The sequence below is a fragment of the Thalassophryne amazonica genome, chromosome 17 (genome assembly GCF_902500255.1).
Source record: "Thalassophryne amazonica chromosome 17, fThaAma1.1, whole genome shotgun sequence".
NCBI classification, from domain to species: domain Eukaryota; kingdom Metazoa; phylum Chordata; class Actinopteri; order Batrachoidiformes; family Batrachoididae; genus Thalassophryne; species Thalassophryne amazonica.
This window is the reverse complement of record NC_047119.1, coordinates 10,240,923-10,266,273: the sequence shown is the minus strand read 5'-3', so window position 1 is coordinate 10,266,273 and position 25,351 is coordinate 10,240,923. Positions and strand designations below refer to the sequence as shown.

General features: G+C 40.4%; 1 protein-coding gene across 1 annotated transcript in view; it reads left to right on the top strand.

Annotated features, from left to right (window-relative positions):
* The first annotated feature begins 995 nt into the window (after window positions 1-995).
* Window positions 996-25,351, top strand: part of enc1 (ectodermal-neural cortex 1) — a 29,142-nt gene continuing 4,786 nt past the window's right edge. Inside the window, exons 1-2 of the mRNA XM_034192068.1 lie at window positions 996-1,215; window positions 13,017-14,832. Of these exons, the coding sequence (XP_034047959.1) occupies window positions 13,023-14,798 (1,776 nt within the window). The 5' untranslated portion in view covers window positions 996-1,215; window positions 13,017-13,022 and the 3' untranslated portion in view covers window positions 14,799-14,832. The remainder of the gene's footprint in view (window positions 1,216-13,016; window positions 14,833-25,351) is intronic.

The following is a 25,351-nucleotide window of genomic DNA, read 5'->3' as shown; positions in this document are numbered from 1 at the left end:
AAGAGTTGATTAGATTTTGGAGCAGTTTGGCCAAAGGTCAAAGGACAACAGTGACAAAAACACTTTTTTTGTATATCTCAACAACCAAGAAGACTAGATGGATCAAACGTGATGAGAATATTACCTGTGTGGATATCTAGAGGTGATTTGATTTTGGAGTAGTTTGGCCAAAGGTCAAAAGTCAAGGAAAACATGGTCAGAAAAACAGCTTTCTTTGTTCATCTCAACAATCAAGAAGTCTAAATGAATGAAATAAAGCATACAGTATATTGATCAGCAAAGTCTTTGTGATTGATCGTATGTTCATAATGAAGTCATGTGATGAAGTCATACATAGTCAAAAACACTGTTACAGACAGACTTGTACATTTATATTGTGGTGTGTAGATCTCTTTCATTTTTGACTGTGATTATGGGCATTCACTGCTGCAAAACAACAAAAATGTCATAGGTCTGAAAACTACGGTACAGGGGGCGCATTTTTACACTTGATTATGAAGGATATCCTTTTAATGTGTTTTAAAAATTAATGCTGAAATCTGCCTCATGGGTGACAATAAAATAAAGTCTTGATGGGACATTTTCAATTTATTGGATTTATTCATGCTCACAGTTTTAGGTCAAATCTCGGTTCTTTGGGACACCTGTGGCTCCACAACCAGTGACCCACAGAGAGATAAACTAATTTCCCAAAGCCTGGTATGAGGACCCCAGGAGGGCCCTAAGAGGGGTGGGGTGGGTGGGTGGGGTAACTGAAGATTATTGGCTTTTAACTAAATACTACGACACTAAAACTGCATCTGAATAAGCATTCACACATAATCAACCTTAATTAAAAGTCCACGGGGGTCTTGGCATCCTCCTTCTCTCTCTCTCTCTCTCTCTCTCCTGCAGGAGGTGACGGTCCTCCCCCTTCCTTCCTAAAACACACCCAGCGAGTGAGGAGGAGGAGGAGAGCGACTCACAGGAGGAGATCCGCGGCTCGGACAGACACAACAGCAGAGGAGCTGATCGTCATCACCACGCATCGTCTCTTCTGTTCGGTTCAACGTCCTGCGTGTTCTGGTTCGAACAGATCGGAACCCGAGAGCGACTTCGGCCTCGCTCGGCTCTTTTCGGAAATAACCGAAGAGGAGGTTTGCATCGTGGCTGTCACAAGTGGCATGTTCGAGGGAGAGAGCGGACAAAATTGAACTCCTGCTTTCACCCGAAGAGGTAAACAAACAAAATAACATCTCCACTGTGTTATTACTGTAGTTTATTATACATTCATTGACGTTTCTTTCCTAAGCCGACCGCCGGGCTAAAGACGGAAAACACGCAGGCGGGCTAATGGACAAAAGATTACCGCTAACAGGCGTAATTATGTTAGTGGTAATGATGATTTAATCTTTTTACTTAGTGAAATATCCTCCTCCGGGTCGTCTGTCGGGTGTGCCTTCGTGTTTTTAAACAGTTTAAAGGGCGGCTTCAGGTGTTCTTATCTGACAGGACTGAAACTAAGGCTAATTGACAACATATTAACCGATTAAAAATCGTATTTAGCTTATGTAATGTAGCCGCGGACATCAAACCGAGGCTGTGCAACTCAAAGAAGCTAACAAACTCACTGCAGGCTACATGAAACTTCAGCCACACCTGCTCCTAATGTCCATCATGCATGTGATGAAGATCATTCCCAGCAACAAGTCCGGACACGTCCATGTGGCAGGTGGCAAAAACTACATTTTTATCGGTTTGTCCCTGTTTTATGTCCCTTTATATTTTAGAGAGTTGCACAAAATGATGGCATGTATTGTTTTGATGCCTATTGTTTTTTGACTAATCTTCTGAATGTGGTTATGTTTCCACAGTTTTGAAGAGCGAAAACCAATACTAGTTTCCGATTCCAAATTTTAAGTTGGAAAAAATTTCAAGGTCAAAGTCCTGTTAGAAGTGACTTTTTATAAGCTAAATTAGATGCCATGGTTCATAGTGAAGTCACCCCACTCTAGTAACACAATATTTCAATTCTGATATGTTCATGTAATAAATTATTTATACACACCAGAGGCATAATATGCTGTTCTTACTCACATTTTGTTAGCAAGATGATGTTAAGCTGTGTTTTTGTAGTGTTAGTTTTTTCCCCCCAATTTTTTCAGTTTCTGAATTCTTTTTTGGGTAATTTTCACAGAACATTGGTTATCTCTGTTGTGCACAATTTGTCATTGTTTTTTGGCACTTGGTTTCCAACTGATAACTGGAAGACAAACAGGCATAAAATTGGAACCTCCATCTAATGTTGGTGGTGTTGGTAAATCCATAACAGAAAAATGAGAGTGATTGAGGCACTTTTGATTGAGATATGATATAAAATATACACCAAATGGGCTTTTCAATATTAAATTCAAATGTCCACAAAATCTACAATCTGGATCAGATCCAGATCAAATTTTGAGCTATAATGCAAAAATACATTAAATGGGGTTTTCAATGTTAAATTTAAATGGCCACAAAATCTGTAATTTGGATCAGATCCAGATCAAATTTTGTGAGGTGATAGTGAGTGTCATTCTGCACCCCACTTTCAAATATGAGAGTGATTGGGGCAAGTTTGATTGAGATATAATGTAAAATATACATTAAATGGGGTTTTCAATGTTAAATTTAAATGGCCACAAAATCTGTAATTTGGATCACATCCAGATCAAACTTTGTCATTTAATAAAGGTTACCTTCCTACATAATCTAAAATATGAAAGAAATTAGATTTTGTTTTGACAGAGGTATAAAATTTTGAACATATGTTCAATATTAAAATAGGGATTTTTCCTGAGTTTGGCCTTTGACCCATGACCCTGAAAATTGCATCAGTTCTTGCCCTTCAGGATATGAATCCTCTGTAAAAAGTTCAAAATGATACATGAAAAATTGTGGGTTAAAGGCTATTCATAAACAGACAAACAAACAGGGGCGAAAATATAACCTCTGCCCAACGTCATTGGTAGAGGTAAATTTTGAGGAATTTGGTCTGGACCATGTAGGAATTGTGCTCCTGTACAAGATTCTGGGAAAGCTAAAGTATTGTTCAAATTTCCAAATCTGTATATTTTGGAAGAAAAAAATCCCTAATCCTAACCCTAAACCATTTAAAGTAAAATAATTTGCCAGGTTGCTCGGCATGATCTGGAATGTTCTGCGCAGTTTGCAAACTAGGGGGAAATTTTTCTGACCACCATTTTTGCCTGTGTCAGTATGACAGTCTAAACCTCTGAACCTTGCAAATTATTTTATGTTAAATTGTTTAGGGTTAGGATTAGATTAAGATTTTAGTGAGGATTTAATTCACGTCCAATTGCGGAATATTACCCATTCTTGGATTTCTTGGAAATATTCCAGAATTGGACCTGGGCCATATCCGAATTGTGATAATTGGTCAAGACTCGTCGAAGTTCTAAAGTTGTTGTCTGGAAATGGAAATATTGTTCAAATTTCTAAACTTTTTATGCATTAAAAAGGGGGAGGGGGGCTTATCCTAATCCTAACCCATTTAGGATAAAGAAATTTGTAAGGTTGCTAGGCAGCTGTGGCATCAGACTCGCTGGGAATGCAAAAAAGAAAAATAAATGAATTAAAAAAAATCTGAATTTGTCCTGGTTTGCATAATGTACGGACAAATAATTTTGGAACATTCTGCTCTCCCGAAGCTCACCACCATTTTTGGAAGGGCACTGTGCACTTCTTGTGCAAAACTATGAGAATAGTTGGCTTTATTTTTCTAAATAAATAAATCACTTGTTGATGAATACAGTTGACCAATATGTTTTAATCAATCAATTAATTCATTACCTGACTAATCATTCTGACCGCGTTGTTGTAAACTGAGCAATCATGGACGTGGACAGTGACGGGAGTGCAGGAGAAGAAGTTTGATGTGACAGAAATGAGAGAATCAGAGATCCAGCAAAAGTAGGACGGATGTTTAACACAGGAAAGGAGGTTGACACGATTTCCACATGTGATGAGAAAAGATGAGGGCCGGGTGGGAAAAAGGGTGATGAGAATGCAGTGTTCCATGTTAGTGACAAAGACAGAGTGGATGGATGGAGTAACGGAAGACTTGAAGGAAAATGGGTTGAGCTTGTTTTGCAAACGGCTCGTTTTTCCGTGTGGCAGATGTGGATAACTGGCCTATATATTGCAGTGTTTACTTTTGAAGTCTCTCCCCTCCCATCCCTCTTACTCAGTGCACGGTTGGCTGTGAGCACCTGGCAATGATTTGAAGCAGACTGTAGGCCTCGGTCCAGAGGCTGTGCATGCCTTTTCGCTGAGCGCTCCGAGTGTGTGGCGTGTATATGCTTTTCCGGTGCTCACCCGTGGATCTGTTTTCTGTGACGGATCTCACAGCCGTCACTGTCACACTCCTGTCATCCTTGACTTCTTGTCGGGCCACTTTGATGCGATTGTGTCAGTACTTTTACAGATGAGAAAAGCACAGAAATCCTTTGTGAAAGCAATGGCTGATGAACGAGAAGCTGTTTGTGTTTGTTGTCGGTTAACATTCTGCAGATAAGGTTCTTTTTTTTTTTTTTTATTCAGTTTATATGTTGGCTGTGGATGGGGAAAATAGTTTGCATGCAGAGTTATGCATGAGATTAACATAAACACAAATGCCTGAAATGCTCAGGCATTTTTGGGTGATTCTTAGACTACGGGCACTTATTATGTCCTTTGATCATATTGTATGAAAAACAGAAAAAAGGGGAAATTTCACACTTTTATAGTTATCTTTACAATGAAAGTGTGTTAAGAAATTTGTTCTAGTAATCTATGATGACTTTTTCACCTTTTTTCAGCATCATTATATGCAGATATTGCCGTTTTGTGCTTGTCCCACACCCAGACTTTTGATCTTCAATGATAAAAATGAATGGTAAAGAAACGTTTTTTCTAATGTTTTAAAATATCTCTGAATAAAATATCAGTAAAATAATCAAAACATAATTGGGGTATTCAATGTCATACAACTGTTGTGATTTTTTAAACAAAATGTAGTTGTCCCACACTATTGCCGTAATTTCCACCACAACACTGTAATGTCCCTTTAAACAGTTTGTATGAAAGATTGTTTGGGTAGTTTCTATGGAGATAAACAGTGACATCAGAGCACATGTATATAGCGCCAAATCACAACAAACAGTTGCCCCAAGGCGCTTTATATTGTAAGGCAATGGTGTGGTGGAAATTACATTTACAAGGCCAATAGTGCCCGTAGTTAAAGAATCACTCTTTTATAGACTTAAAAAGAAAAGACAGCACTCTCTCTTTGTCTGTCTGTCTCTTCTTCTCAATTTTTAATTTCAGTGAAGCTTTATTGACATTGGAAACGTGTACATTGCCAAAGCAAGCATTAAGAGTAAAAATTAAATGAAGTTCTCCCTCTCCCTCTTTCTGTAATTTGCTCTCTCTCTTTCTTTCTCTTGTTCACCCTCTCTCTTTCTCTCTTGTTCCCTCTCTTTTTCTACCTCTGTCTCTCTCTTTCTTTCTCCCTCCCTCTCTCTCTCTCTCTTTCTCTCTCTCGCTGTTTTCGTGCTGCACAAACTTTGAACTTGTTGGAAACACCAAGCCTTTCAGTTGTAAAATCAACTGTAAATTTCTAAATGTATCATCAGCAACACTCATGCGCAGGACTTTAGTGGAATTTTTTCCCTTTCAGCGGACAGAATCTCTGTTCCGCTGTCCTCCTCAGCTGTGATCTGAGCTGGCTTTTCCTCGGGACGCTGAAGTGGCTAACTTTTCAGCACACATTTTCAGCAACAATTCATTTTTTGGAAAATCCACGCTTGACGAACAGACAATTTGAACCCCAGTGCCGGGCGGAAATTTGCTGCTACCCGCAGCTAGTACACTGCGGAAGAACACTGCTCGGTTTCAGAAAACCTCCCCTCCTCATGCCCGGCAGCAAACAAAGCAGAGAAGAAACAGCAGCAGTTGACAGGATTGACAGTGGCTCCTCACATATCGGAAAACGTTGCTGGTTGGATTGGTATTTTTTGATACTTGAATTACGTCAGTAGCAGAAGCCAATCCAGATACCAGATTGGATCAGTTGCAACCTTAATGTATATATGTATATTTGTACAATTACAATAAAGGCCACATTATATAAAAAAATATAATATAAAATTATGTGAATTTTTTTGAGAATTTTGCAAATTTATTAAAGAAAAACAACTAAGAAATCACATGTATTCACAGCTTTTGCCATGAAGCTCAAAATTGCGCTCAGGTGCATCTTGTTTTCATTGATCATCCTTGAGATGTTTCTCCAGCTTAACTGGAGTCCACCTGTTGATTGGACATGATATGAAAAGACACACACCTGTCTACATATAAGCTCCCACAGTTGACAGTGCATGTCAGAGCACAAACCAAGCATGAAGTCAAAGGAATTGTCCGTTGACCTGCGAGTCAGGATTATCTCGAGGCACAAATCTGGGGAAGGGTACAGAAACATTTCTGCTGCTGTGAAGGTCTCAATATGAACAGTGGCCTCCATCATCCGTAAATGGAAGAAGTTCAGATCCACCAGGACTCTTCCTAGAGCCGGCCGCCCGTCTAAACTGAGCAATCGGGGAAGAAGGGCCTAAATCAGAGAGGTGACCAAGAACCCGATGGTTACTCTGCCAAAGCTCTAATATTCCTCTGGAGCGAGGAGAACCTTGCAGAAGGAAAACCATCTCTGCAGCAATCCACCAATCAGGGCTGTATGGTAGAGTAGCCAAATGGAAGCCACTCCTTAGTAAAAGACACATGGCAGCCCATCTGGTGTTTTCCAAAAGGCACCTGAAGGACTCTCAGACCATGAGAAACAAAATTCTCTGGTCTGATGAGGCAAATATTGAACTCTTTGGTGTGAATGCCAGGCGTCATGTTTGGAGGAAACCAGGTACCATCCCTACAGTGAAGCATGGTGGTGGCAGCATCATGCTGTGGGGATGATTTACAGCTGCAAGAACTGGGAGACTAGTCAGGATTAAGGGAAAGATGAATGCAGCAATGTACAGAGACATCCTGGATGAAAACCTGCTCCAGAGTGCTCTTGATCTCAGATTGGGGCAATGGTTCATCTTTCAGCAGGACAATGACCCAAAGCACACAGCCAAGATATCAAAGGAGTGGCTTCAGGATGACTTAGTGAATGTCCTTGAGTAGCCCAGGCAGAGCCCAGACCTGAATCTGATTGAACATCTCTGGAGAGGTCTGAAAATGGCCCCATCCAACCTGATGGAGCTTGAGAGGTGCTGCAAAGAGGAATGGGCAAAACTGCCCAAAGATAGGTGCACCAAGCTTGTGGCATCATATTCAAGAAGACTTGTGGTTGTAATTGCTGCCAAAGGTGCATCAACAAAGTATTGAGCAAAGGGTGTGAATACTTATGTACATGTGATTTCCCAGTTTTTGTATTTTTAATAAATTAGCAAAACTTTTTTTAACATTGTCATTATGGGGTGTTGTGATTGTATATTTTTGTCAGTTTTTAAAGGTTTTTTTTTAAAAATTTTATAATAATCCAAAAAGAAAATCAGTATATCACCTATTTCAGAACAGTTGCTGGGTTTCCATGACAAATTTGCACAAATATTATGTGATATTTTCAGAATGTTGACAAACACTTTCACACAATGATTGTGTTTTCATTGAGTGATGGAATGCGACTGCTGGATTTTTGTCCTCTCGTGATAACTGCCATTCCAACGGAGCTCTCATGAGAACTATAATTACAAATCAACTGCTTTAACTTCATCTCCTATAAAGTTCAACAGTCTCTCCTCTCTTACTCCATCCACACATAATGAATGTCATACGACTTTGTGTACATCATGTGATCTATAACAGTGGAAATCGTGTTTCCATTTAAGTTTTTTTTTTTAAACATGCTTTTTGGGCATTTGGAGGGTAACGGAAACCCGCCTAGATTAAGCTCTTTTGTATGGTGTGCTTCCAAGTTAGTCACATCTCCAAATCAGTTCTTCAGTTTTGATTAAAAACAGGCAAAAAAAAAAAAAGTCTGCATAACAATAAACAATTAAATTTGAAGTTGTTGATCCAACATTATAATTGGAATTGTTTGAAGCAGAGAATGTTTTGAATTGTGAGCAGTTTAACAACCTTCCCTGACAGGCACGCGGAATTTCACAACAACGTGTTACATTTGGCGCCATAAATGGTTTACTGTGAACAACTGAAATAAGGTTTTAGTTTGATTTAAGCTGCGAGGATGTTTGCAGTGACCTGAATTTGAAGCTGTGAGGTTTAACGTCTGTAGCAATGCACAGTAATCTACAGGCAAGGTTCCGTTAGTAATTAAGCCGTAAATGACTGAGTCAGAACAGAGGCGCGTTTTTATCACAGTAGGAATAAAGAAGCGGATAAGATGCATTCCAAACTCAGTTAGAAAAAAAAAAATAACCCAACGGTCTGCCAGTGGGCCGTTGATGATGTGCCTGTAAAAATGTGGATGAGAATATGTGTGAAATGGATATTTTTTAAAAATCTATACAACTATGCAGATTCTCATTTGATTCATTAAGTTTGACGATTGTTGATGAAGTACGTTCACTGAATGAGTGTTGAGGACAGGTGAAACAGTGTTTAACAGTGGGCAAATTTACATTTAAATTACAGCCGTATTAACACGGGGCTTTAAAGCTCTGCAGGCCGACTCAGTCATCCAGGTTTTATTCTTTAATATGCAAATGCAATAAGCATTAGCTTTGCAGCTCTTCTCTCAATTCAGCTGTGTTGCACTTGTGTATGGGTGAGTTCAGTTTAACCACACCAAAGTGTGTTTGTTGAAAATGTAAAAATGGCACAAGGAATGAACTTTGTCTCCAGGAATTGTTTTGGTAACCTGGGATTGTAGAATGTAGACTAGAGTAGAAAAAAACAAACAAAAAAAATAAAACATCAGCAATACACTGACAGGTCTTGTCGAAAGGTCTTTTTGCTCTATTCAGTTTTTACCAGTAGGTGGATTCAACTCACATTCCATACAGTTGTGCTCATAAGTTTACATACCCTGACAGAATTTTAGATTTATTTCCCCCCATTTTTCAGAGAATATGAATGACCACACATAAAAAAAAAATTCACTCAAGGTTAGAGGTTGTATGAAGCCATTTATTGTCAAACAATTGTGTTTACTCTGTTTAATTGAAAATGACAACAGAAACTACCCAAATGACTCTGATCAAACGTTCACATACCCCTGTCATTAGTACCGTGTATTGCCCCCCTTTAACATTAATGACAGCTTGGAGTCTTTTGTGGTAGTTGTGGATGAAGCTGTTTATTTTCTCTGATGATAAAGCTGCCACTGAATATATCTTGGACATCAGTGGTTAATTTTCAAGTTGCGCCGGCATCTTGAAACCGAGACTTCTGGTTAGGCATTATTAGAAACAACAGCTCAGCTGTCAGAGTTCCAGGGAGTGAAATGGCCACTGGAGGCGAATTCTACGCTGTATTGGTAAGTAATTTTGTTGTCGTTGTTGTTAACCCACAAGGAATGAAAAGGAGTGCTGCAGTGGTGTTACTGTTGATGTAAAGCTCCGGTCACATGGCACTAATGAAGGACACCGAAGCCAAAACGAAACAAGAAATCTGAACTTACATTGACATTGTTTAACCATCGTCCAGCTTCGTTCCTGTAGCTGGCGCTTTGTCAGAATTTTCAAACTGTTGAAAAATGTGAGTGAATCCCGACAACAACCTCAAGTCATCCGTATTCCATTTTGCTTTCTGTCTTGATGATTCCTCATTGTTTGCGTAGTTCCTGTTCCGTTTGACTGTCGTCCAACTTCGTTCAACCTCCTAAGTCAGACGTCTTGCATGAACGTTGATGATATTTGAACGGATCAGTAACTAAAGATCCGATGAGCTGAACGTGACTCGACCATGTGTGGGATGAAAAGCAATGTTGTCATACAGAAACAATAGCAGCAAACCGCGTCTCCCTAACCGGAAAGAGTTGTGACGTCATCACGCATGCGCGTAGGCGCTGCCCTAGTGGCAACTTGAAAATCATCCATTATGAAGAACAGTATGGCACTCTATAGTAAATCTGTGTGGAGTAGACAGTTCTCAAAAAGTTTTTGTGTTATCATTCATATTCTCTCAAAAATGGCCAAAAAAAAACAAAAATTCCACCAGAGTATGTAAACTTTTAAGCACTACTGTATATAAATCCTTTATCCTTCATATATAAACAAACCAGCAGACAGACATATAAACCAAATGGCTTTTTTTTTTTTTTGCGACTGATTTTTGTGATGCGTGACTAAATGTGATGTATTTTTGGCATTCATGGCTTGCCATATACAAAGGCTGTTTGTCACTTTTCCGTTTTCCCTCCTCACCTGTCATATTTTAAACGTTTTCAATCATGGATCAAATACATTTGGCAGAAAAAGTCCACAAAAGTGAAGTATAAACCAAAACAAATCCAGCTTTTTGAAACATTTGTATAAATTTTCGTGGTTGGTCAGAAACTTGCTCCCATTCCCTCTGCCTCTGTCACCTATCTAACTTCAGCTTCTCAGTTTCAGCATGAGGGACAAAGGCTTAAGCAGGATTGTGTGGCAAATAGTTTAAATAATTTATGCTTACACATGTTGCAGGTTGTGTCATCCCCGTTGGCAGCAAATGCACATCCTGGGTATCTGGATACTTGAGAATACAGACATTACAGAGTGTGGCTTGGTTTGGGGATTAACTTGGATCAGAGTCATGTCTTTGCTCATGTGGATGTTTAAAAAAACACATTTCAATATTGTTATGTTGATGCTGAAGGTTTGATTGACACAAATAATGAGTTACAGGTCCTGGAAGTCTCAGTCGACCATCTTTTGTTCAGGCAGGGACAAGCATGAATTTTGAAATGGGGTTTTGAGTAACAAGTGAAAGAAATTAATGAAAAACCAAAGTCAACATGGTCAACGGTTAAATTAACGGTAGCTCATCTAGCTATAGTTAGCCTACCTTCGAGATTTGCACTTTTATTTTACATGGTGTTGATTTTTAATGGTTCTTCAGTTTAAAGGGTTCTTTAATAGATATCAGTAGATAGTATCTAAGTTTGGGGTTTCCATTAGAAAGCAAGTAGAGTATGGAATTTGTCTTCCTATTGTAGCAATCCATAACCTAGCTAGCAGGGTGAACTTTAGATAGAAACCTAAAACATATTATATCATAGCTTCTGTTTCGATAATAACATAACCAGATTTATAGCTTAGCCTACTAGCTATAATTTAATTTTACAACAAGTCTACAGAATAGGTAGATGTACACTACAATCTTTTCCTGTATGAACGTTCAGGTTTCAGGAGCCAACTCCTATAATATTATGTAGTAACTATATTTCTTGTATATGTTGTTTACTACCCTCATTGTGTAAATGTCACTTATATACATGCTGTCCATATTCTTGAGCCGCTTAGGTGGGTAGTGAGAGTTCCCATGGGATAAAAAAGCTTTTCAACCAACCTTAGGTTCTCAAGACCAGGCACCTAAGTGGCTCTACACTTTTTTTTTTTCTTTTTTTTTTAGATATTTAGTTGCACCTTAGTATACACTAGTAGAGTTCCACCTTAGATTTGGAATGTATAATAGAAGATATACCTTACTGAATTTTCATGAATATAAAGGAATCGTTTTGGTACCTAAGAATTTCTAGACCATGTAGCTTCGCTTTCATACAATAGTAGTGGTTGGTCATCTCACATTAAACCCATTCTGGGATCTTGGTCAGTCTGACCAGGAACACATAAGAACTGGTTTATCCTGGGTCTGTAATGGCATTTAGCTATGCAGTAATGCAAAGCAACGCATGGACCCTATTAAACATTTCAAGGCAAAGTTGACACAACTCAGACACACATTTAACTCGCCGTTTTGGTGTTTCATTGCAGGTATTGCCCCTTTCAGATCAGCCACTGTGTTGTGTGTCAGGGTTACATAACATCCTTGCTTCTGACAGTACTTTGAGACACCTTAGATCTTGAAGTAGAAGAGCCAAATGATCTGTGTGAATGCTGTTGTTTCCAGTTAAATCTTTACAACTCTGCGTCTCATGTTATTTAGCAGCTTGCAATCACTTCATCACTTGCAAAATTCTTTGTCTCTGTGGACAGATTTCAGTTTCTTTTTCAAAAAAACTCATTAATACCATCCTACTAACTTTTAGGACTGAAACAGCTATATAGGCTAATGCAGCAGCTCTATTTCAGAGAATGCACAGCTGTACTTTAGTTTCATTATTAATATTAAGAAAAGTCTTCTCTGTGTGATATATAACACTTCTGGGTTACTTTTGCATGCTGCAAATGCATAAGTTCTGTCTACATGAAAAATGGCCACTCACAATAATTTTGAGAATGGACCACTTTGTTGGGCATAAGATTAAAGAATCTCTTTTTGAAAAATCCATTGTATCTGCTGTTCGGATATGCTAAAATAATATATGAAAAAAAATACAGCATGAGGGGGGAAAATGGACTCCCCCTTGTCGACTGATCAATAGCATGGTATCTTCTAGGTAGACAAAGAAATTCTTAATGGACTCTGAGGGGAAATGGAACTACTGCTTAATGTTGAATGGGAATGTCGCTCAGTTATCTTCACTTTGTTTGTAGAATAGTCGAACCAATTTTATGTCATTCTAACATTTTTCTGTGATGCTGCTAAAATACTCCTCTACAATTTGAAACCTACCATCAAAACCTACCATCCCTGGTTCTCAAGATCAGGCACCTAAGTGGCTCTTCTCTACTCTATTCTCCTCTTCTATTCTACTCTTTTTTTTTTAGATATTTAGATATACCTTAGTATACACTAGTAGAGTTCTACCTTAGAATTGGAATGTATTATAGAAGACATACCTTACTGAATTTTCATGACTGTAAAATTGACTGAAAAACGCACTCAAGAGAGACTCCCCCCCCACCCCACTCCTCCCTGTTTTTCTTTTTTAGGATTCAATGAAAATGTCCGTGTGTGTCCATGAGAACCGAAAGTCACGAGCCAGCACGGGCTCTATGAACATCTACCTGTTCCACAAGTCGTCTTATGCCGACAGCGTCCTCATGCACCTCAACTCACTGCGGCAGCAAAGGCTTTTCACAGATGTCTTGCTTCATGCCGGCAGCCGCTCCTTTCCCTGCCATCGCGCTGTTCTGGCTGCCTGCAGCCGCTACTTCGAGGCCATGTTCAGTGGTGGCCTTAGGGAGAGCCAGGAAAGTGAAGTCGACTTTCATGACTCCATCCACCCAGAGGTTTTAGAGCTCCTCCTGGACTATGCATACTCTTCACGTGTGGTCATCAACGAAGAAAATGCAGAGTCACTGTTGGAGGCCGGAGACATGCTGGAGTTTCAAGACATCCGGGATGCTTGTGCTGAATTCCTAGAAAGAAACCTTCATCCATCTAACTGCCTTGGCATGCTTTTGCTGTCTGATGCTCACCAGTGTACCAAGCTGTCAGAGCTGTCCTGGGGTATGTGCCTCAGCAACTTCCCTGCTATTTGCAAGACAGAGGACTTCCTTCAGTTACCCAAAGATATGGTGGTGCAGCTTTTGTCACATGAGGAGCTGGAAACAGAAGATGAGAGACTGGTTTATGAAGCTGCCCTGAACTGGATCAACTATGACCTAGAGAGGAGACACTGCCACCTTCCAGAGCTTCTGAGAACAGTCCGTCTAGCTCTGTTGCCTGCCATCTTTCTTATGGAGAATGTCTCGACGGAAGAGCTGATCAATGCCCAGGCCAAAAGCAAGGAGCTGGTGGATGAAGCTATCCGTTGTAAGCTGAAGATCCTGCAAAATGATGGCGTCGTTAACAGCCTGTGTGCCCGGCCGAGAAAAACCAGCCATGCTCTGTTCCTTCTGGGAGGCCAGACATTTATGTGTGACAAGTTGTACTTGGTGGATCAGAAAGCCAAAGAAATCATCCCAAAGGCTGACATCCCCAGTCCAAGGAAGGAGTTCAGCGCTTGCGCCATTGGCTGTAAGATGTATATCACTGGCGGGAGAGGCTCAGAGAATGGTGTATCCAAAGATGTATGGGTCTACGACACTGTCCACGAGGAATGGTCCAAGGCAGCGCCCATGCTCATTGCCCGGTTTGGCCATGGCTCTGCAGAGTTAAAACACTGCCTCTATGTAGTAGGAGGTCATACTGCAGCAACTGGATGCCTCCCAGCTTCTCCATCCCTGTCTCTCAAACAGGTGGAGCAGTTTGACCCTGTGGCAAACAAGTGGACCATGGTGGCTCCTTTGAGAGAAGGTGTGAGCAATGCAGCAGTAGTCAGCGTCAAGCTCAAGCTCTTTGCCTTTGGGGGAACCAGCGTCACTCATGACAAGTTACCAAAAGTCCAGTGCTATGATCCGCAGGAGAACCGATGGACAGTGCCTGCATCCTGCCCACAGCCATGGCGTTATACAGCCGCTGCTGTGCTGGGGAACCAGATCTTTGTCATGGGTGGAGATACAGAGTTCTCAGCATGCTCTGCGTACAAGTTTAGCAGCGAGAGCTACCAGTGGACTAAAGTGGGTGATGTGACAGCCAAGCGCATGAGCTGCCAAGCTGTAGCATCAGGGAATAAACTGTATGTGGTGGGCGGATACTTTGGCACACAGCGTTGTAAAACTTTAGACTGCTATGACCCAACACTGGATGCTTGGAACAGCATCACTACTGTGCCATACTCTCTCATTCCCACTGCTTTCGTCAGTACCTGGAAGCACCTTCCTGCTTGAGTCGTAGGCCCTCTACCCGTCATCCTCCAATTAGGTAAGGTTACTTTTCTGTCATTTTTCTAATTTAAACCAAGAGTTTTCTTTGCTATAACCTTTCATGTTTTCTGAAGAGCCCAACCAATATGAGCCTTTTCATAAACATGTCGTATCAGTGATATTTTTGCAGAAATGAATACTTTATCTTACAGAATAAGCAAACAATCTAGAAAATCTTGTCAGTAATTTTCAAACAGAGTAGGTCTTTCATGGTGACAAGAGACAAGTGGTCATTATGCCACCAGCTAGGCCAAGCCAAAATAGATATGTCTATATTTATATACATGTTTCACAGTGACGTTCCCGTATTGCTAGTTAACATGATAACATCTCCATAAGATGTATGTTTATCTCTTGGTAACCTTTCCAAATAATAATAAGAAAAATGCCAACAAAAAAATTTAGATATATACAGTACAGAAATGGAGCTGTCTTGTAGTGTATTCTGCCATCTTGAATTATTTAGTTTGACCAACCAACATACGTAACGCTGACTTGAAGCTGCCTTCAGAAGTCATAGAGCAAAATATTATAACCTTGCTGTTTCAACTGATAATCTAGTTTTAATTTAAAATGAATAATCTAAATTGGAATAAAAAATAGACAAGACAAGCAGGTGTGATAGGAGGCGTGAGGGGTGCCACTCCTGAATGGGGTACAGTACTGTCCAACAATAATACCACAGTATTTAAAAAATAAAAAAGGCACTCTGTTCCAGAGTGGACCAAAGTAGTGGGTGGATAATGATGTTATCATTCCACCATTGAGAGCCATTATAGAGTGTCAGCATCCATGCAAAGTAATGGTACCCTCCAGGGAATGCCATAGTAAGAGATAATGATTATAGTTATTTCTGAGAAAATTCATGTTTAAACTGCAGAACATCAATATATATCAACAAATAAATCCATATCTTTTTTTTACTGCCTAATATCTGTATTTCTCCCCCCTCCAAAAAAATCTATAGTGGTCAGAGTTCTAATTTCCTATATTCATCATGTATCACTGTAGCGTTTTGATTAAGAGATATGTAATAAGATGGGTTGAGTCTTCTCAGGAGAAGACCAATCTAAGGGAGGGAGCTCAGGGGATTAATAGGGGTTTGTGTGCATTACTTAAGTGAGTTATGAGGCTATGTAGATAGGATGGAGGGTAATTAAAAGAGAATAGGATCCTTTTACTGCTCCTGTGGGGGAAGTCTCACATTGAGCTAAAGGGGTCTGCCAATTAGACAAGCCAAGCACCAGCAGGCTGCTGGTGCTGCAGCATCCCAGTAAGGCTAATCCACTCTTAGTAGCCTCCCTTTGATGAGGTTATGGTCTCTACACCGCGCGAGAAAGAGGCAGCCAGTGACTCACGCAGTGTCGGAAGCCATTCATCAACAGCTACGAGTAGACCCAACAGCGATGAGTAGCAGCGGGGGGATGTAAGGAGGGAGATTTGTGGTGCTGTAGCGTTTGACCCTTCCGCTACTGGCCAAATAGGCACACGCATGGCATCTATGACAGCGATGGTCTCTGAAAATTTACAGTTGACCGGTCCCCACTCCTGTATGTCTCGCTGGCCTCTTTGTGACCTCTGTCGTTGATAGTAAACAGGCCAGACGTATATGGAGCACAGCTAGTCATTTGGCAAACCTGATCTTAGTGCACACTGCAGACTGCAAGGTTGCAATCACATCGCACAAACACTACACTTATACCCCCCCCCCACACACACACACACGTGCACATACCCATGCATTCCTTTTTTTTTGGTGTTTTTTGTATTTGTTGACATGGCTGCCTCCCCTCAGCTTTTCAAGGCAGAGCAGTCGAGCAATTTGTCCAGCAGTCCGGAATCCTACAATCTTCCGTTTTGATAACACCAAGAAGTGTCACTATGATGCTCTTGTATTCTTGCAGGTTTTTTTTTTTAAAGCTTCTTCCCCTTTTTCACAATGACTCATCTCTGAAATGAAGGTGATACTAGACGGCTGGTTTGAACCATCTCCTAGCCAATGCAAAGTAGTGTTCGGCGAAGGATATAATCCTGGCACAAATTTAATAAAGAATTATTTTTTGTGCCTAGGCCTGTCATGGCAACTGACAGTCTCCTCACTGAGCACGTTGAAGAGGCAAATAGTGGAGGAAAGGGGGGAGAGAACCTAACTGTTAGGAATGAAAGGGAATGGAAATATGCTAGACCTCACAGAAGGCGATTGTAGCCGTGGGAGAAGAAATAGTACTCGGCTCATTGTTTCTAAGTTCTAAGTTGTGTGAAAATCTTCCTTTAAGATCACATTTCTTCCTCGTACTGTTCTTAATATGGGCTGCAAAACTTAGACTTTTTCAAAATGTCAGTTCCTGGTAGAATCGCTTGAGGGTTATACTCTGTATGTGTGGTTATGTACGGTGCATCCGGAAAGTATTCACAGCACTTCACTTTTTCCATATTTTATGTTACAGCCTTATTCCAAAATGGATAAAACTATTTTTTTCCTCAAAATTCTACACACAATACCCCATAATGACAATGTGAACTAAAGCACCACACTTGTAGAGTGCAAACCTCCAACACTAGTTTCCCACAATATTTTACCTTGGAAAGAATTTTCAAGGCCAAAGTCCTGTTTAGAAGTGTTTTTTTTTAAGCTAAATTAGCTGTGAATCCATAAATCCATAACAGAAAAATGCGAGTGATTAAGACAATTTTGACTGGGCTATAATGCAAAATTTACACCAAATGAGCTTTTCAATACTAAATTCAAATGTCCACAAAATCTACAATCTGGATCAGATCCAGATCAAACTTTGTCAGGTGATAGTGAGTGCCAGTCTGCACCTCACTTTCAAATATGAGAGTGATTGGGGCATGTTTTGTTAAGATATAATGTAAAATATAGATTAAATGGGGTTTTCAATGTTAAATTTAAATGGCCACTGTAATCTGGTTCAGACCCGGGTCACATGTTGTCAGTCAATAAAGGATTCCATCCATCAGATATTAAAGAAATTTGGTCTTTTTTGACAGAGTTCTGAATTTTTGAAAATTTGTTCAATGTTAAAGGATTTTTCTTTTTTTTTTTCAAGAATTTTCCTGACTTTGACCTTGAAAATTGAATCAGTTCTTGCCTATCAGGATATCAGACAAAAAAACAAGCAAACGGGCGAAAACATTTCAGATTTTTGCAAATGTACGAGGTCTGTGAGAAAAGTATTGGACCTTTTTATTTTTTTCAAAAACTATATGGATTTGAATCACGTGCGATTACATCAGCCAACCCCATTCCACTGTTAAAGGAGATTTTGTAATGAAAGACGTGCGGACGGATTCGTGCGTCGGCACCCAGCCGCTCATGACGCAGCGCCACAGGAAAACACCCCCGTTGGAAGCCTTACAGGACAAGTTGGAACATGCCCAGCTGTTAAACAATTTCTCAGATACTCACTCGACTGAAAGCCATCGAAAGCCGCCTGAATCTTTCGAATGGTTTCCAATACGGAGGTGTTTCTCTGTGCCGCCGCGCGATGAGCGGCTACGTGCCGACGTGCGAATCCGTCCGCACGTCTTTCATTACAAAATCTCCTTTAACAGTGGAATGTCCGGATAAACTGCTGATCCCGACCTCTTCTGAAACTTCTCTGCTCTCTCACGACGTCCTGGATCAACAGAGGCTTAAATTTGGAAGTTTTCAGCTTGAAACAGGCTGACGACGGTGGCTCGGGTGCGGCGCGCCGTCCGGCGCCGTGGGCTGTCCTTAAAGCAATAGTAACACTTCTTAATCTCTCATCAGCCGTTAAAATTTTCACAGAAAACCAGCAGCATTTCTCGAATGGTGTCCACTTGGATGTGTCTCACAGTTTCTGAAAAATTTTTGATGAAGCAAAGCAGCAGTCTCTCAGCAAGTTCTCAGACAAAGGAATTCCGACGGGAGGGGTGGACCAGTGCTCAGTCAAAGCCTGCCCACAGGCGAATGACGCAACCGACAGGCTTGAAAAAACTCACGCATGCGCACAAGGGTTCAAGGTTGGCTGATGTAATCGCACGTGATTCAAATCCATATAGTTTTTGAAAAAAATAAAAAGGTACGATACTTTTCTCACAGACCTCGTATTAATGATAATAAACATAAGAAATCACATGTACATAAACAGTTTCTTTCTGGATTAATAAGGTTCTTCTTATTCATACATAAGTATTCACAGCTTTTACCAAGAAGCTCAAAAATTGAGTTCAGGTGCATCCTGCTTCCACTAATCATCCTTGAGATGTTTCTACAGCTTAATTGGAGTCCACCTGAAGAACTCTCAGACCATGAGAAACAAAATTTTCTGGTCTAATGAGACAGAGATTGAACTCTTTGGTGTTAATGCCAGGCGTCATGTTTGGAGGAAACCAGGTACCATCCCTACAGTGAAGCGTGGTGGTGGTAGCATCATGCTGTGGGGATGTTTTTCAGAAGCAGGAACTGGGAGACTAGTCAGGATTGAGGGAAAGATGACTGCAGCAATGCACAGAGACATCCTGGATGAAAACCTGCTCCAGAGCGCTCTTGACCTCAGACTGGGGTGACGGTTCATCTTTCAGCAGTACAATGACCCTAAGCACACAGCCAAGATATCAAAGGAGTGGCTTCAGGACAACTCTGTGAATGTTATTGAGTGGCCCAGCCAGAGCCCAGACCTGAATCCGACTGAACATCTCTGGAGAGATCTGAAAATGTCTGTGCACCGACGCTCCCCATCCAACCGGATGGAGCTTGAGAGGTGCTGCAAAGAGGAATGGACAAAACTGCCCAAAGATAGGTGCACCAAGCTTGTGGCATCATATTCAAGAAGACTTGAGGCTGTAAGTGCTGTCAAAGGTGCATCAACAAAGTATTGAGCAAAAGGTGTGAATACTTAAGTACATGTGATTTCTTTTTTTTTTTTTAATTTTTAATAAATTTGAAAAAACTTTAAAAAATCACATTGTCATTATGGGATGTTGTGAGTAGCATTTTTTTTTTTTGGGGGGGGGGGGGTGATTTTACTCCATTTTGGATTAAAGCTTTAACATAAATTATGGAAAAGGTGAAGTGCTGTGAATACTTTCCAGATGCACAGTATAATCACATGTTGATGATGACTTTGGGAGTTTCAATATTTACTTAAGAAATACTCACAAGCAATGTGGGTCAAATAACCAGAGACATTTATAAAGACATTTATTTCTCACTTTGCAAAGCTACAATGACTGTGCAATAAGGAGACTGATGAGGGAAGCCACCAAGACACACAACAACTCTAAAGGAGTTATAGGCTTCTGTGACTGTGGTTGGAGAGGTCGAGTGCTGCTTTTGTCTGTTGTGTGTGTGTGTGTGTGTGTGTGTGTAGCTCCAAAGCAGACTTGTGTGATTTGATGTTTCATTATAAAAACAATCAGGACGTTACTTCATTCTGTGCACAGTTTCCTTGGTTTCCGATGAAATCACAACAGATGATTGTTGCGGCCTCACAGCACGGCCTGACTTTAGCAGTAACACGATATGTTTCTTAAAGCCACATCTCTGCTGGGTGGGAAACTGTTCTTCAGGGGCCGTTTACTCACTCATCCCACATATGTTCGGAGGTGGTCTCCTCCCTGGTGCACAGACAGGATGTCTGAGATGGATATTAGCACATTGAGCTGTGCCAAATCTGTAACCATCTGCAGTGTAAAGTTCAAAGAAAAGCATGAAAAAAAATGGAAAGGTCATATATGAAATTTTGAGTAAATTTTAGTCGCGTGGTAAGCGATGGACGCTGAATGAGAGATAAATAAGAAGGTGGACGAGACCCAAGTTGTAATGAGGAGACTGAACGAGTCGGCAGATACAGCAAATCCATTAGCGTAAGTGTAGCTGGAATCCGGGGTGGACACATTAGCAGGCCCTTTGCAGATATATTAGCTGTGCCGTAAAAACGTAACCTTTGTGAAGCGCGAGCCAGATCTGAGATGTGAATATTAAGGTGGTATTATTGATGCTATATTAGGTCGGTGAGGATTGATTTATTTGGAGTTGTGTTATGATCCACGCTGCTGTAAAACACAGTCCACTTCAAAGTGGGGCATCAAATCAATACAATCACTGACCTATTGATTGCTTTACATCTATTGGGTATTGGCCCCGTATCCTTCAAATCGATAAAATGAAAACTTGGGTTTCGGGCAGAGAAAGTGCAGAGTAGAAGCTGTTTGGATTTTTATTGTTGTTTCCCTATAGGTTTGGATGTCTGGCTGTTTAATTGGAAAATCACAATGTCTGCAGTAAAACATGTCAGTAGAGGTTGGACTTTGTACGTATTCTTGCTCTTGAAGATGTCCACTCATAAATTAATTAAAATTTTTAAATTACTGTTGTGGCAGTCCCTCGGTGGCGAGGAAGATCGTCTCTTGATTGATTCCCGGATGGGATATCGACACCCAGAGACATCTGTGCGTGGGTTTGCTTAACGTGGGGATGACAAACACACAGTCCTTGACAGATCCATATTGTGGTCGGATGGCTGGGAAATCCCAGACGATCATAGTCTGAGGACCTGCTGCAGCCTTCATTCACCTTCACAGCTGTTGGGCTACAAGCCATCGCTTCCTTCACCTGATCTGTCGTTGAGGACTTCTTGTTTCACCAGAGCCCTGTAGGTGTCTTGTGTTCAGCGTTCTTGTTGGGTCTTCATAGCTACTGTAGCTGCCAGAGGGGACACAAGGTCTCCACTGTATTTTACCCCAACAGGCAATCCGCCACTTGATCAGTTACCCAGATTTTGCCTCAACATGCCCTGGAACTGTTGAAAATGAGGGAGTCCAGGTATAATTTGAGAGGAACATTGGTGTTTGTTAGGTTAAGGACTCGTGTTACTGTAAAAAGTCATCGTGTTTTCGTAAAAGGTGTAAAAATTTGAAATAACTGTTCTGATAGAATTAAATTATCTGGTACTTTAGTTGGCTTGAAAAGACTTTATAAAAATAATCTAATTTCTTGTTACAGTATGAAGAGTTAGGTTAACTGAGTTTGTTACTGGTTTCTTTGATTGCACACTGTGTGTTTGCTTATGTTGAGACATTTGGTTCACTGATTAATCTTTATTGTCTGTGCTTGTTTTTTTTCTTGTCTTTTTTTTTCCTTTTGGTACTTATGAGTGTGTGTGTGTGTGTGTGTTTGTGTGTGTGTGTGTGCGCTGTATATATTGTAAATGAGTAAAGGGGTGGATGTTTATAAGCTTTTGCTTCTGCCTACACCCTTTCGGCCCTTTTTTTTTTTTTTTTCGTTTTTGATTCACAAGTTTTTTTGTTAAGTATGTTTGTGCCAAATAAATAAATTCTTTTTTTTTTTCTTTTTCTTTTCTTTCTTTTAACTACTTTGTGAGTTTTGTTTGTTTGTGTACGAGTGATTTTTATTAATCATATGTGTGCCTAATAAATTCTATTCATTCATAAAAATTTATTCATGTCACCATGCGGATGAGGGATTGGATTTTGACATCCATTAATTTACTGGAACAGGCTGAGCAACAGCACACATCAGCTATTTTTTTTCCCACGTAACGCTCACACAGTCATGTTCAGAGCAGCAGCGTCCTCTTTGCCATTCAGCAAAAGTCACAAAGCATCATTGTTTTTGACTCTGAATCCCACAGGGCATATCAGCATAACTCCAGGCAGGTGAACTCTTGACATTTCAGATTTATTTTTCCTCTGTGCTCAGCAAGAAATTGGGAACCGAGTTATTTGCTGCTGTAGCCACAGGGCTGTTCCATGCCCATTGGCATAGCTTCTTCTGCTGTCCACCTCCTTTCTGGCTAGGCCTGGCTCACAGTGGCTTAGTGCATGTCTTTTTAACTCAAGGCAGAAAAGTCTTCTTGATATCATGGAGTACTCTTTTGTGTGTGTGTCTGTGTGTGTGCGCACAGTGTGAAAATTGAAAACTGAGTTGGACAGCATAGCATCACTCCTACAACCCCTGGCAAAAATTATGGAATCACCGGCCTCGGAGGATGTTCATTCAGTTGTTTAATTATGTAGAAAAAAGCACATCACAGACATGACACAAAACTAAAATTATTTCAAATGGCAACTTTCTGGCTTTAAGAAACACTATAAGAAATCAGGAAAAAAAATTGTGGCAGTCAGTAACGGTTACTTTTTTAGACCAAGCAGAGGGAAAAAATATGGAATCACTCAATTCTGAGGAAAAAAAATTATGGAATCATGAAAAACAAAAGAACGCTCCAACACATCACTAGTATTTTGTTGCACCACCTCTGGCTTTTATAACAGCTTGCAGTCTCTGAGGCATGGACTTAATGAGTGACAAACAGTACTCTTCATCAATCTGGCTCCAACTTTCTCTGATTGCTGTTGCCAGATCAGCTTTGCAGGTTGGAGCCTTGTCATGGACCATTTTCTTCACTATTTGCAGGCCATGACATTGACCCTATGTGTCTTTTTGCAAGGAATGTTTTCACAGTTTTTGCTCTATGGCAAGATGCATTATCATCTTGAAAAATGATTTCATCATCCCCAAACATCCTTTCAATTGATGGGATAAGAAAAGTGTCCAAAATATCAACATAAACTTGTGCATTTATTGATGATGTAATGACATCTCCCCAGTGCCTTTACCTGACATGCAGCCCCATATCATCAATGACTGTGGAAATTTACATGTTCTCTTCAGGCAGTCATCTTTATAAATCTCATTGGAACGGCACCAAACAAAAGTTCCAGCATCATCACCTTGCCCAATGCAGATTCGAGATTCATCACTGAATATGACTTTCATCCAGTCATCCACAGTCCACAATTGCTTTTCCTTGTTTTTTTCTGTTTAGGTGTTAATGATGGCTTTCATTTAGCTTTTCTCTATGTAAATCCCATTTCCTTTAGGCGGTTTCTTACAGTTCGGTCACAGACGTTGACTCCAGTTTCCTCCCATTCGTTCCTCATTTGTTTTGTTGTGCATTTTTTGATTTTTGAGACATATTGCTTTAAGTTTTCTGTCTTGATGCTTTGATGTCTTCCTTGGTCTACCATTATGTTTGCCTTTAACAACCTTCCCATGTTGTTTGTATTTGGTCCAGAGTTTAGACATAGCTGACTGTGAACAACCAACATCTTTTGCAACATTGCATGATGATTTACCCTCTTTTAAGAGTTTGATAGGCACAAGGTTCTGTGCTAGGACCAATTTTATTCACTTTATACATGTTTCCCTTAGGCAGTATTATTAGACGGCATTGCTTAAATTTTCATTGTTACGCAGATGATACCCAGCTTTATCTATCCATGAAGCCAGAGGACACACACCAATTAGCTAAACTGCAGGATTGTCTTACAGACATAAAGACATGGATGACCTCTAATTTCCTGCTTTTAAACTCAGATAAAACTGAAGTTATTGTACTTGGCCCCACAAATCTTAGAAACATGGTGTCTAACCAGATCCTTACTCTGGATGGCATTACCCTGACCTCTAGTAATACTGTGAGAAATCTTGGAGTCATTTTTGATCAGGATATGTCATTCAATGCGCATATTAAACAAATATGTAGGACTGCTTTTTTGCATTTGCGCAATATCTCTAAAATTAGAAAAGTCTTGTCTCAGAGTGATGCTGAAAAACTAATTCATGCATTTATTTCCTCTAGGCTGAACTATTGTAATTCATTATTATCAGGTTGTCCTAAAAGTTCCCTGAAAAGCCTTCAGTTAATTCAAAATGCTGCAGCTAGAGTACTAACGGGGACTAGAAGGAGAGAGCATATCTCACCCATATTGGCCTCTCTTCATTGGCTTCCTGTTAATTCTAGAATAGAATTTAAAATTCTTCTTCTTACTTATAAGGTTTTGAATAATCAGGTCCCATCTTATCTTAGGGATCTCTTAGTACCATATCACCCCAATAGAGCGCTTCGCTCTCAGACTGCAGGCTTACTTGTAGTTCCTAGGGTTTTTAAGAGTAGAATGGGAGGCAGAGCCTTCAGCTTTCAGGCTCCTCTCCTGTGGAACCAGCTCCCAATTCAGATCAGGGAGACAGACACCCTCTCTACTTTTAAGATTAGGCTTAAAACTTTCCTTTTTGCTAAATCTTATAGTTAGGGCTGGATCAGGTGACCCTGAACCATCCCTTAGTTATGCTGCTATAGACTTAGACTGCTGGGGGGTTCCCATGATGCACTGAGTGTTTCTTTCTCTTTTTGCTCTGTATGCACCACTCTGCATTTAATCATTAGTGATTGATCTCTGCTCCCCTCCACAGCATGTCTTTTTCCTGGTTCTCTCCCTCAGCCCCAACCAGTCCCAGCAGAAGACTGCCCCTCCCTGAGCCTGGTTCTGCTGGAGGTTTCTTCTTGTTAAAAGGGAGTTTTTCCTTCCCACTGTTGCCAAGTGCTTGCTCACAGGGGGTCGTTTTGACCGTTGGGGTTTTTCCGTAATTATTGTATGGCCTTGCCTTACAATATAAGGCGCCTTGGGGCAACTGTTTGTTGTGATTTGGCGCTATATAAATAAAATTG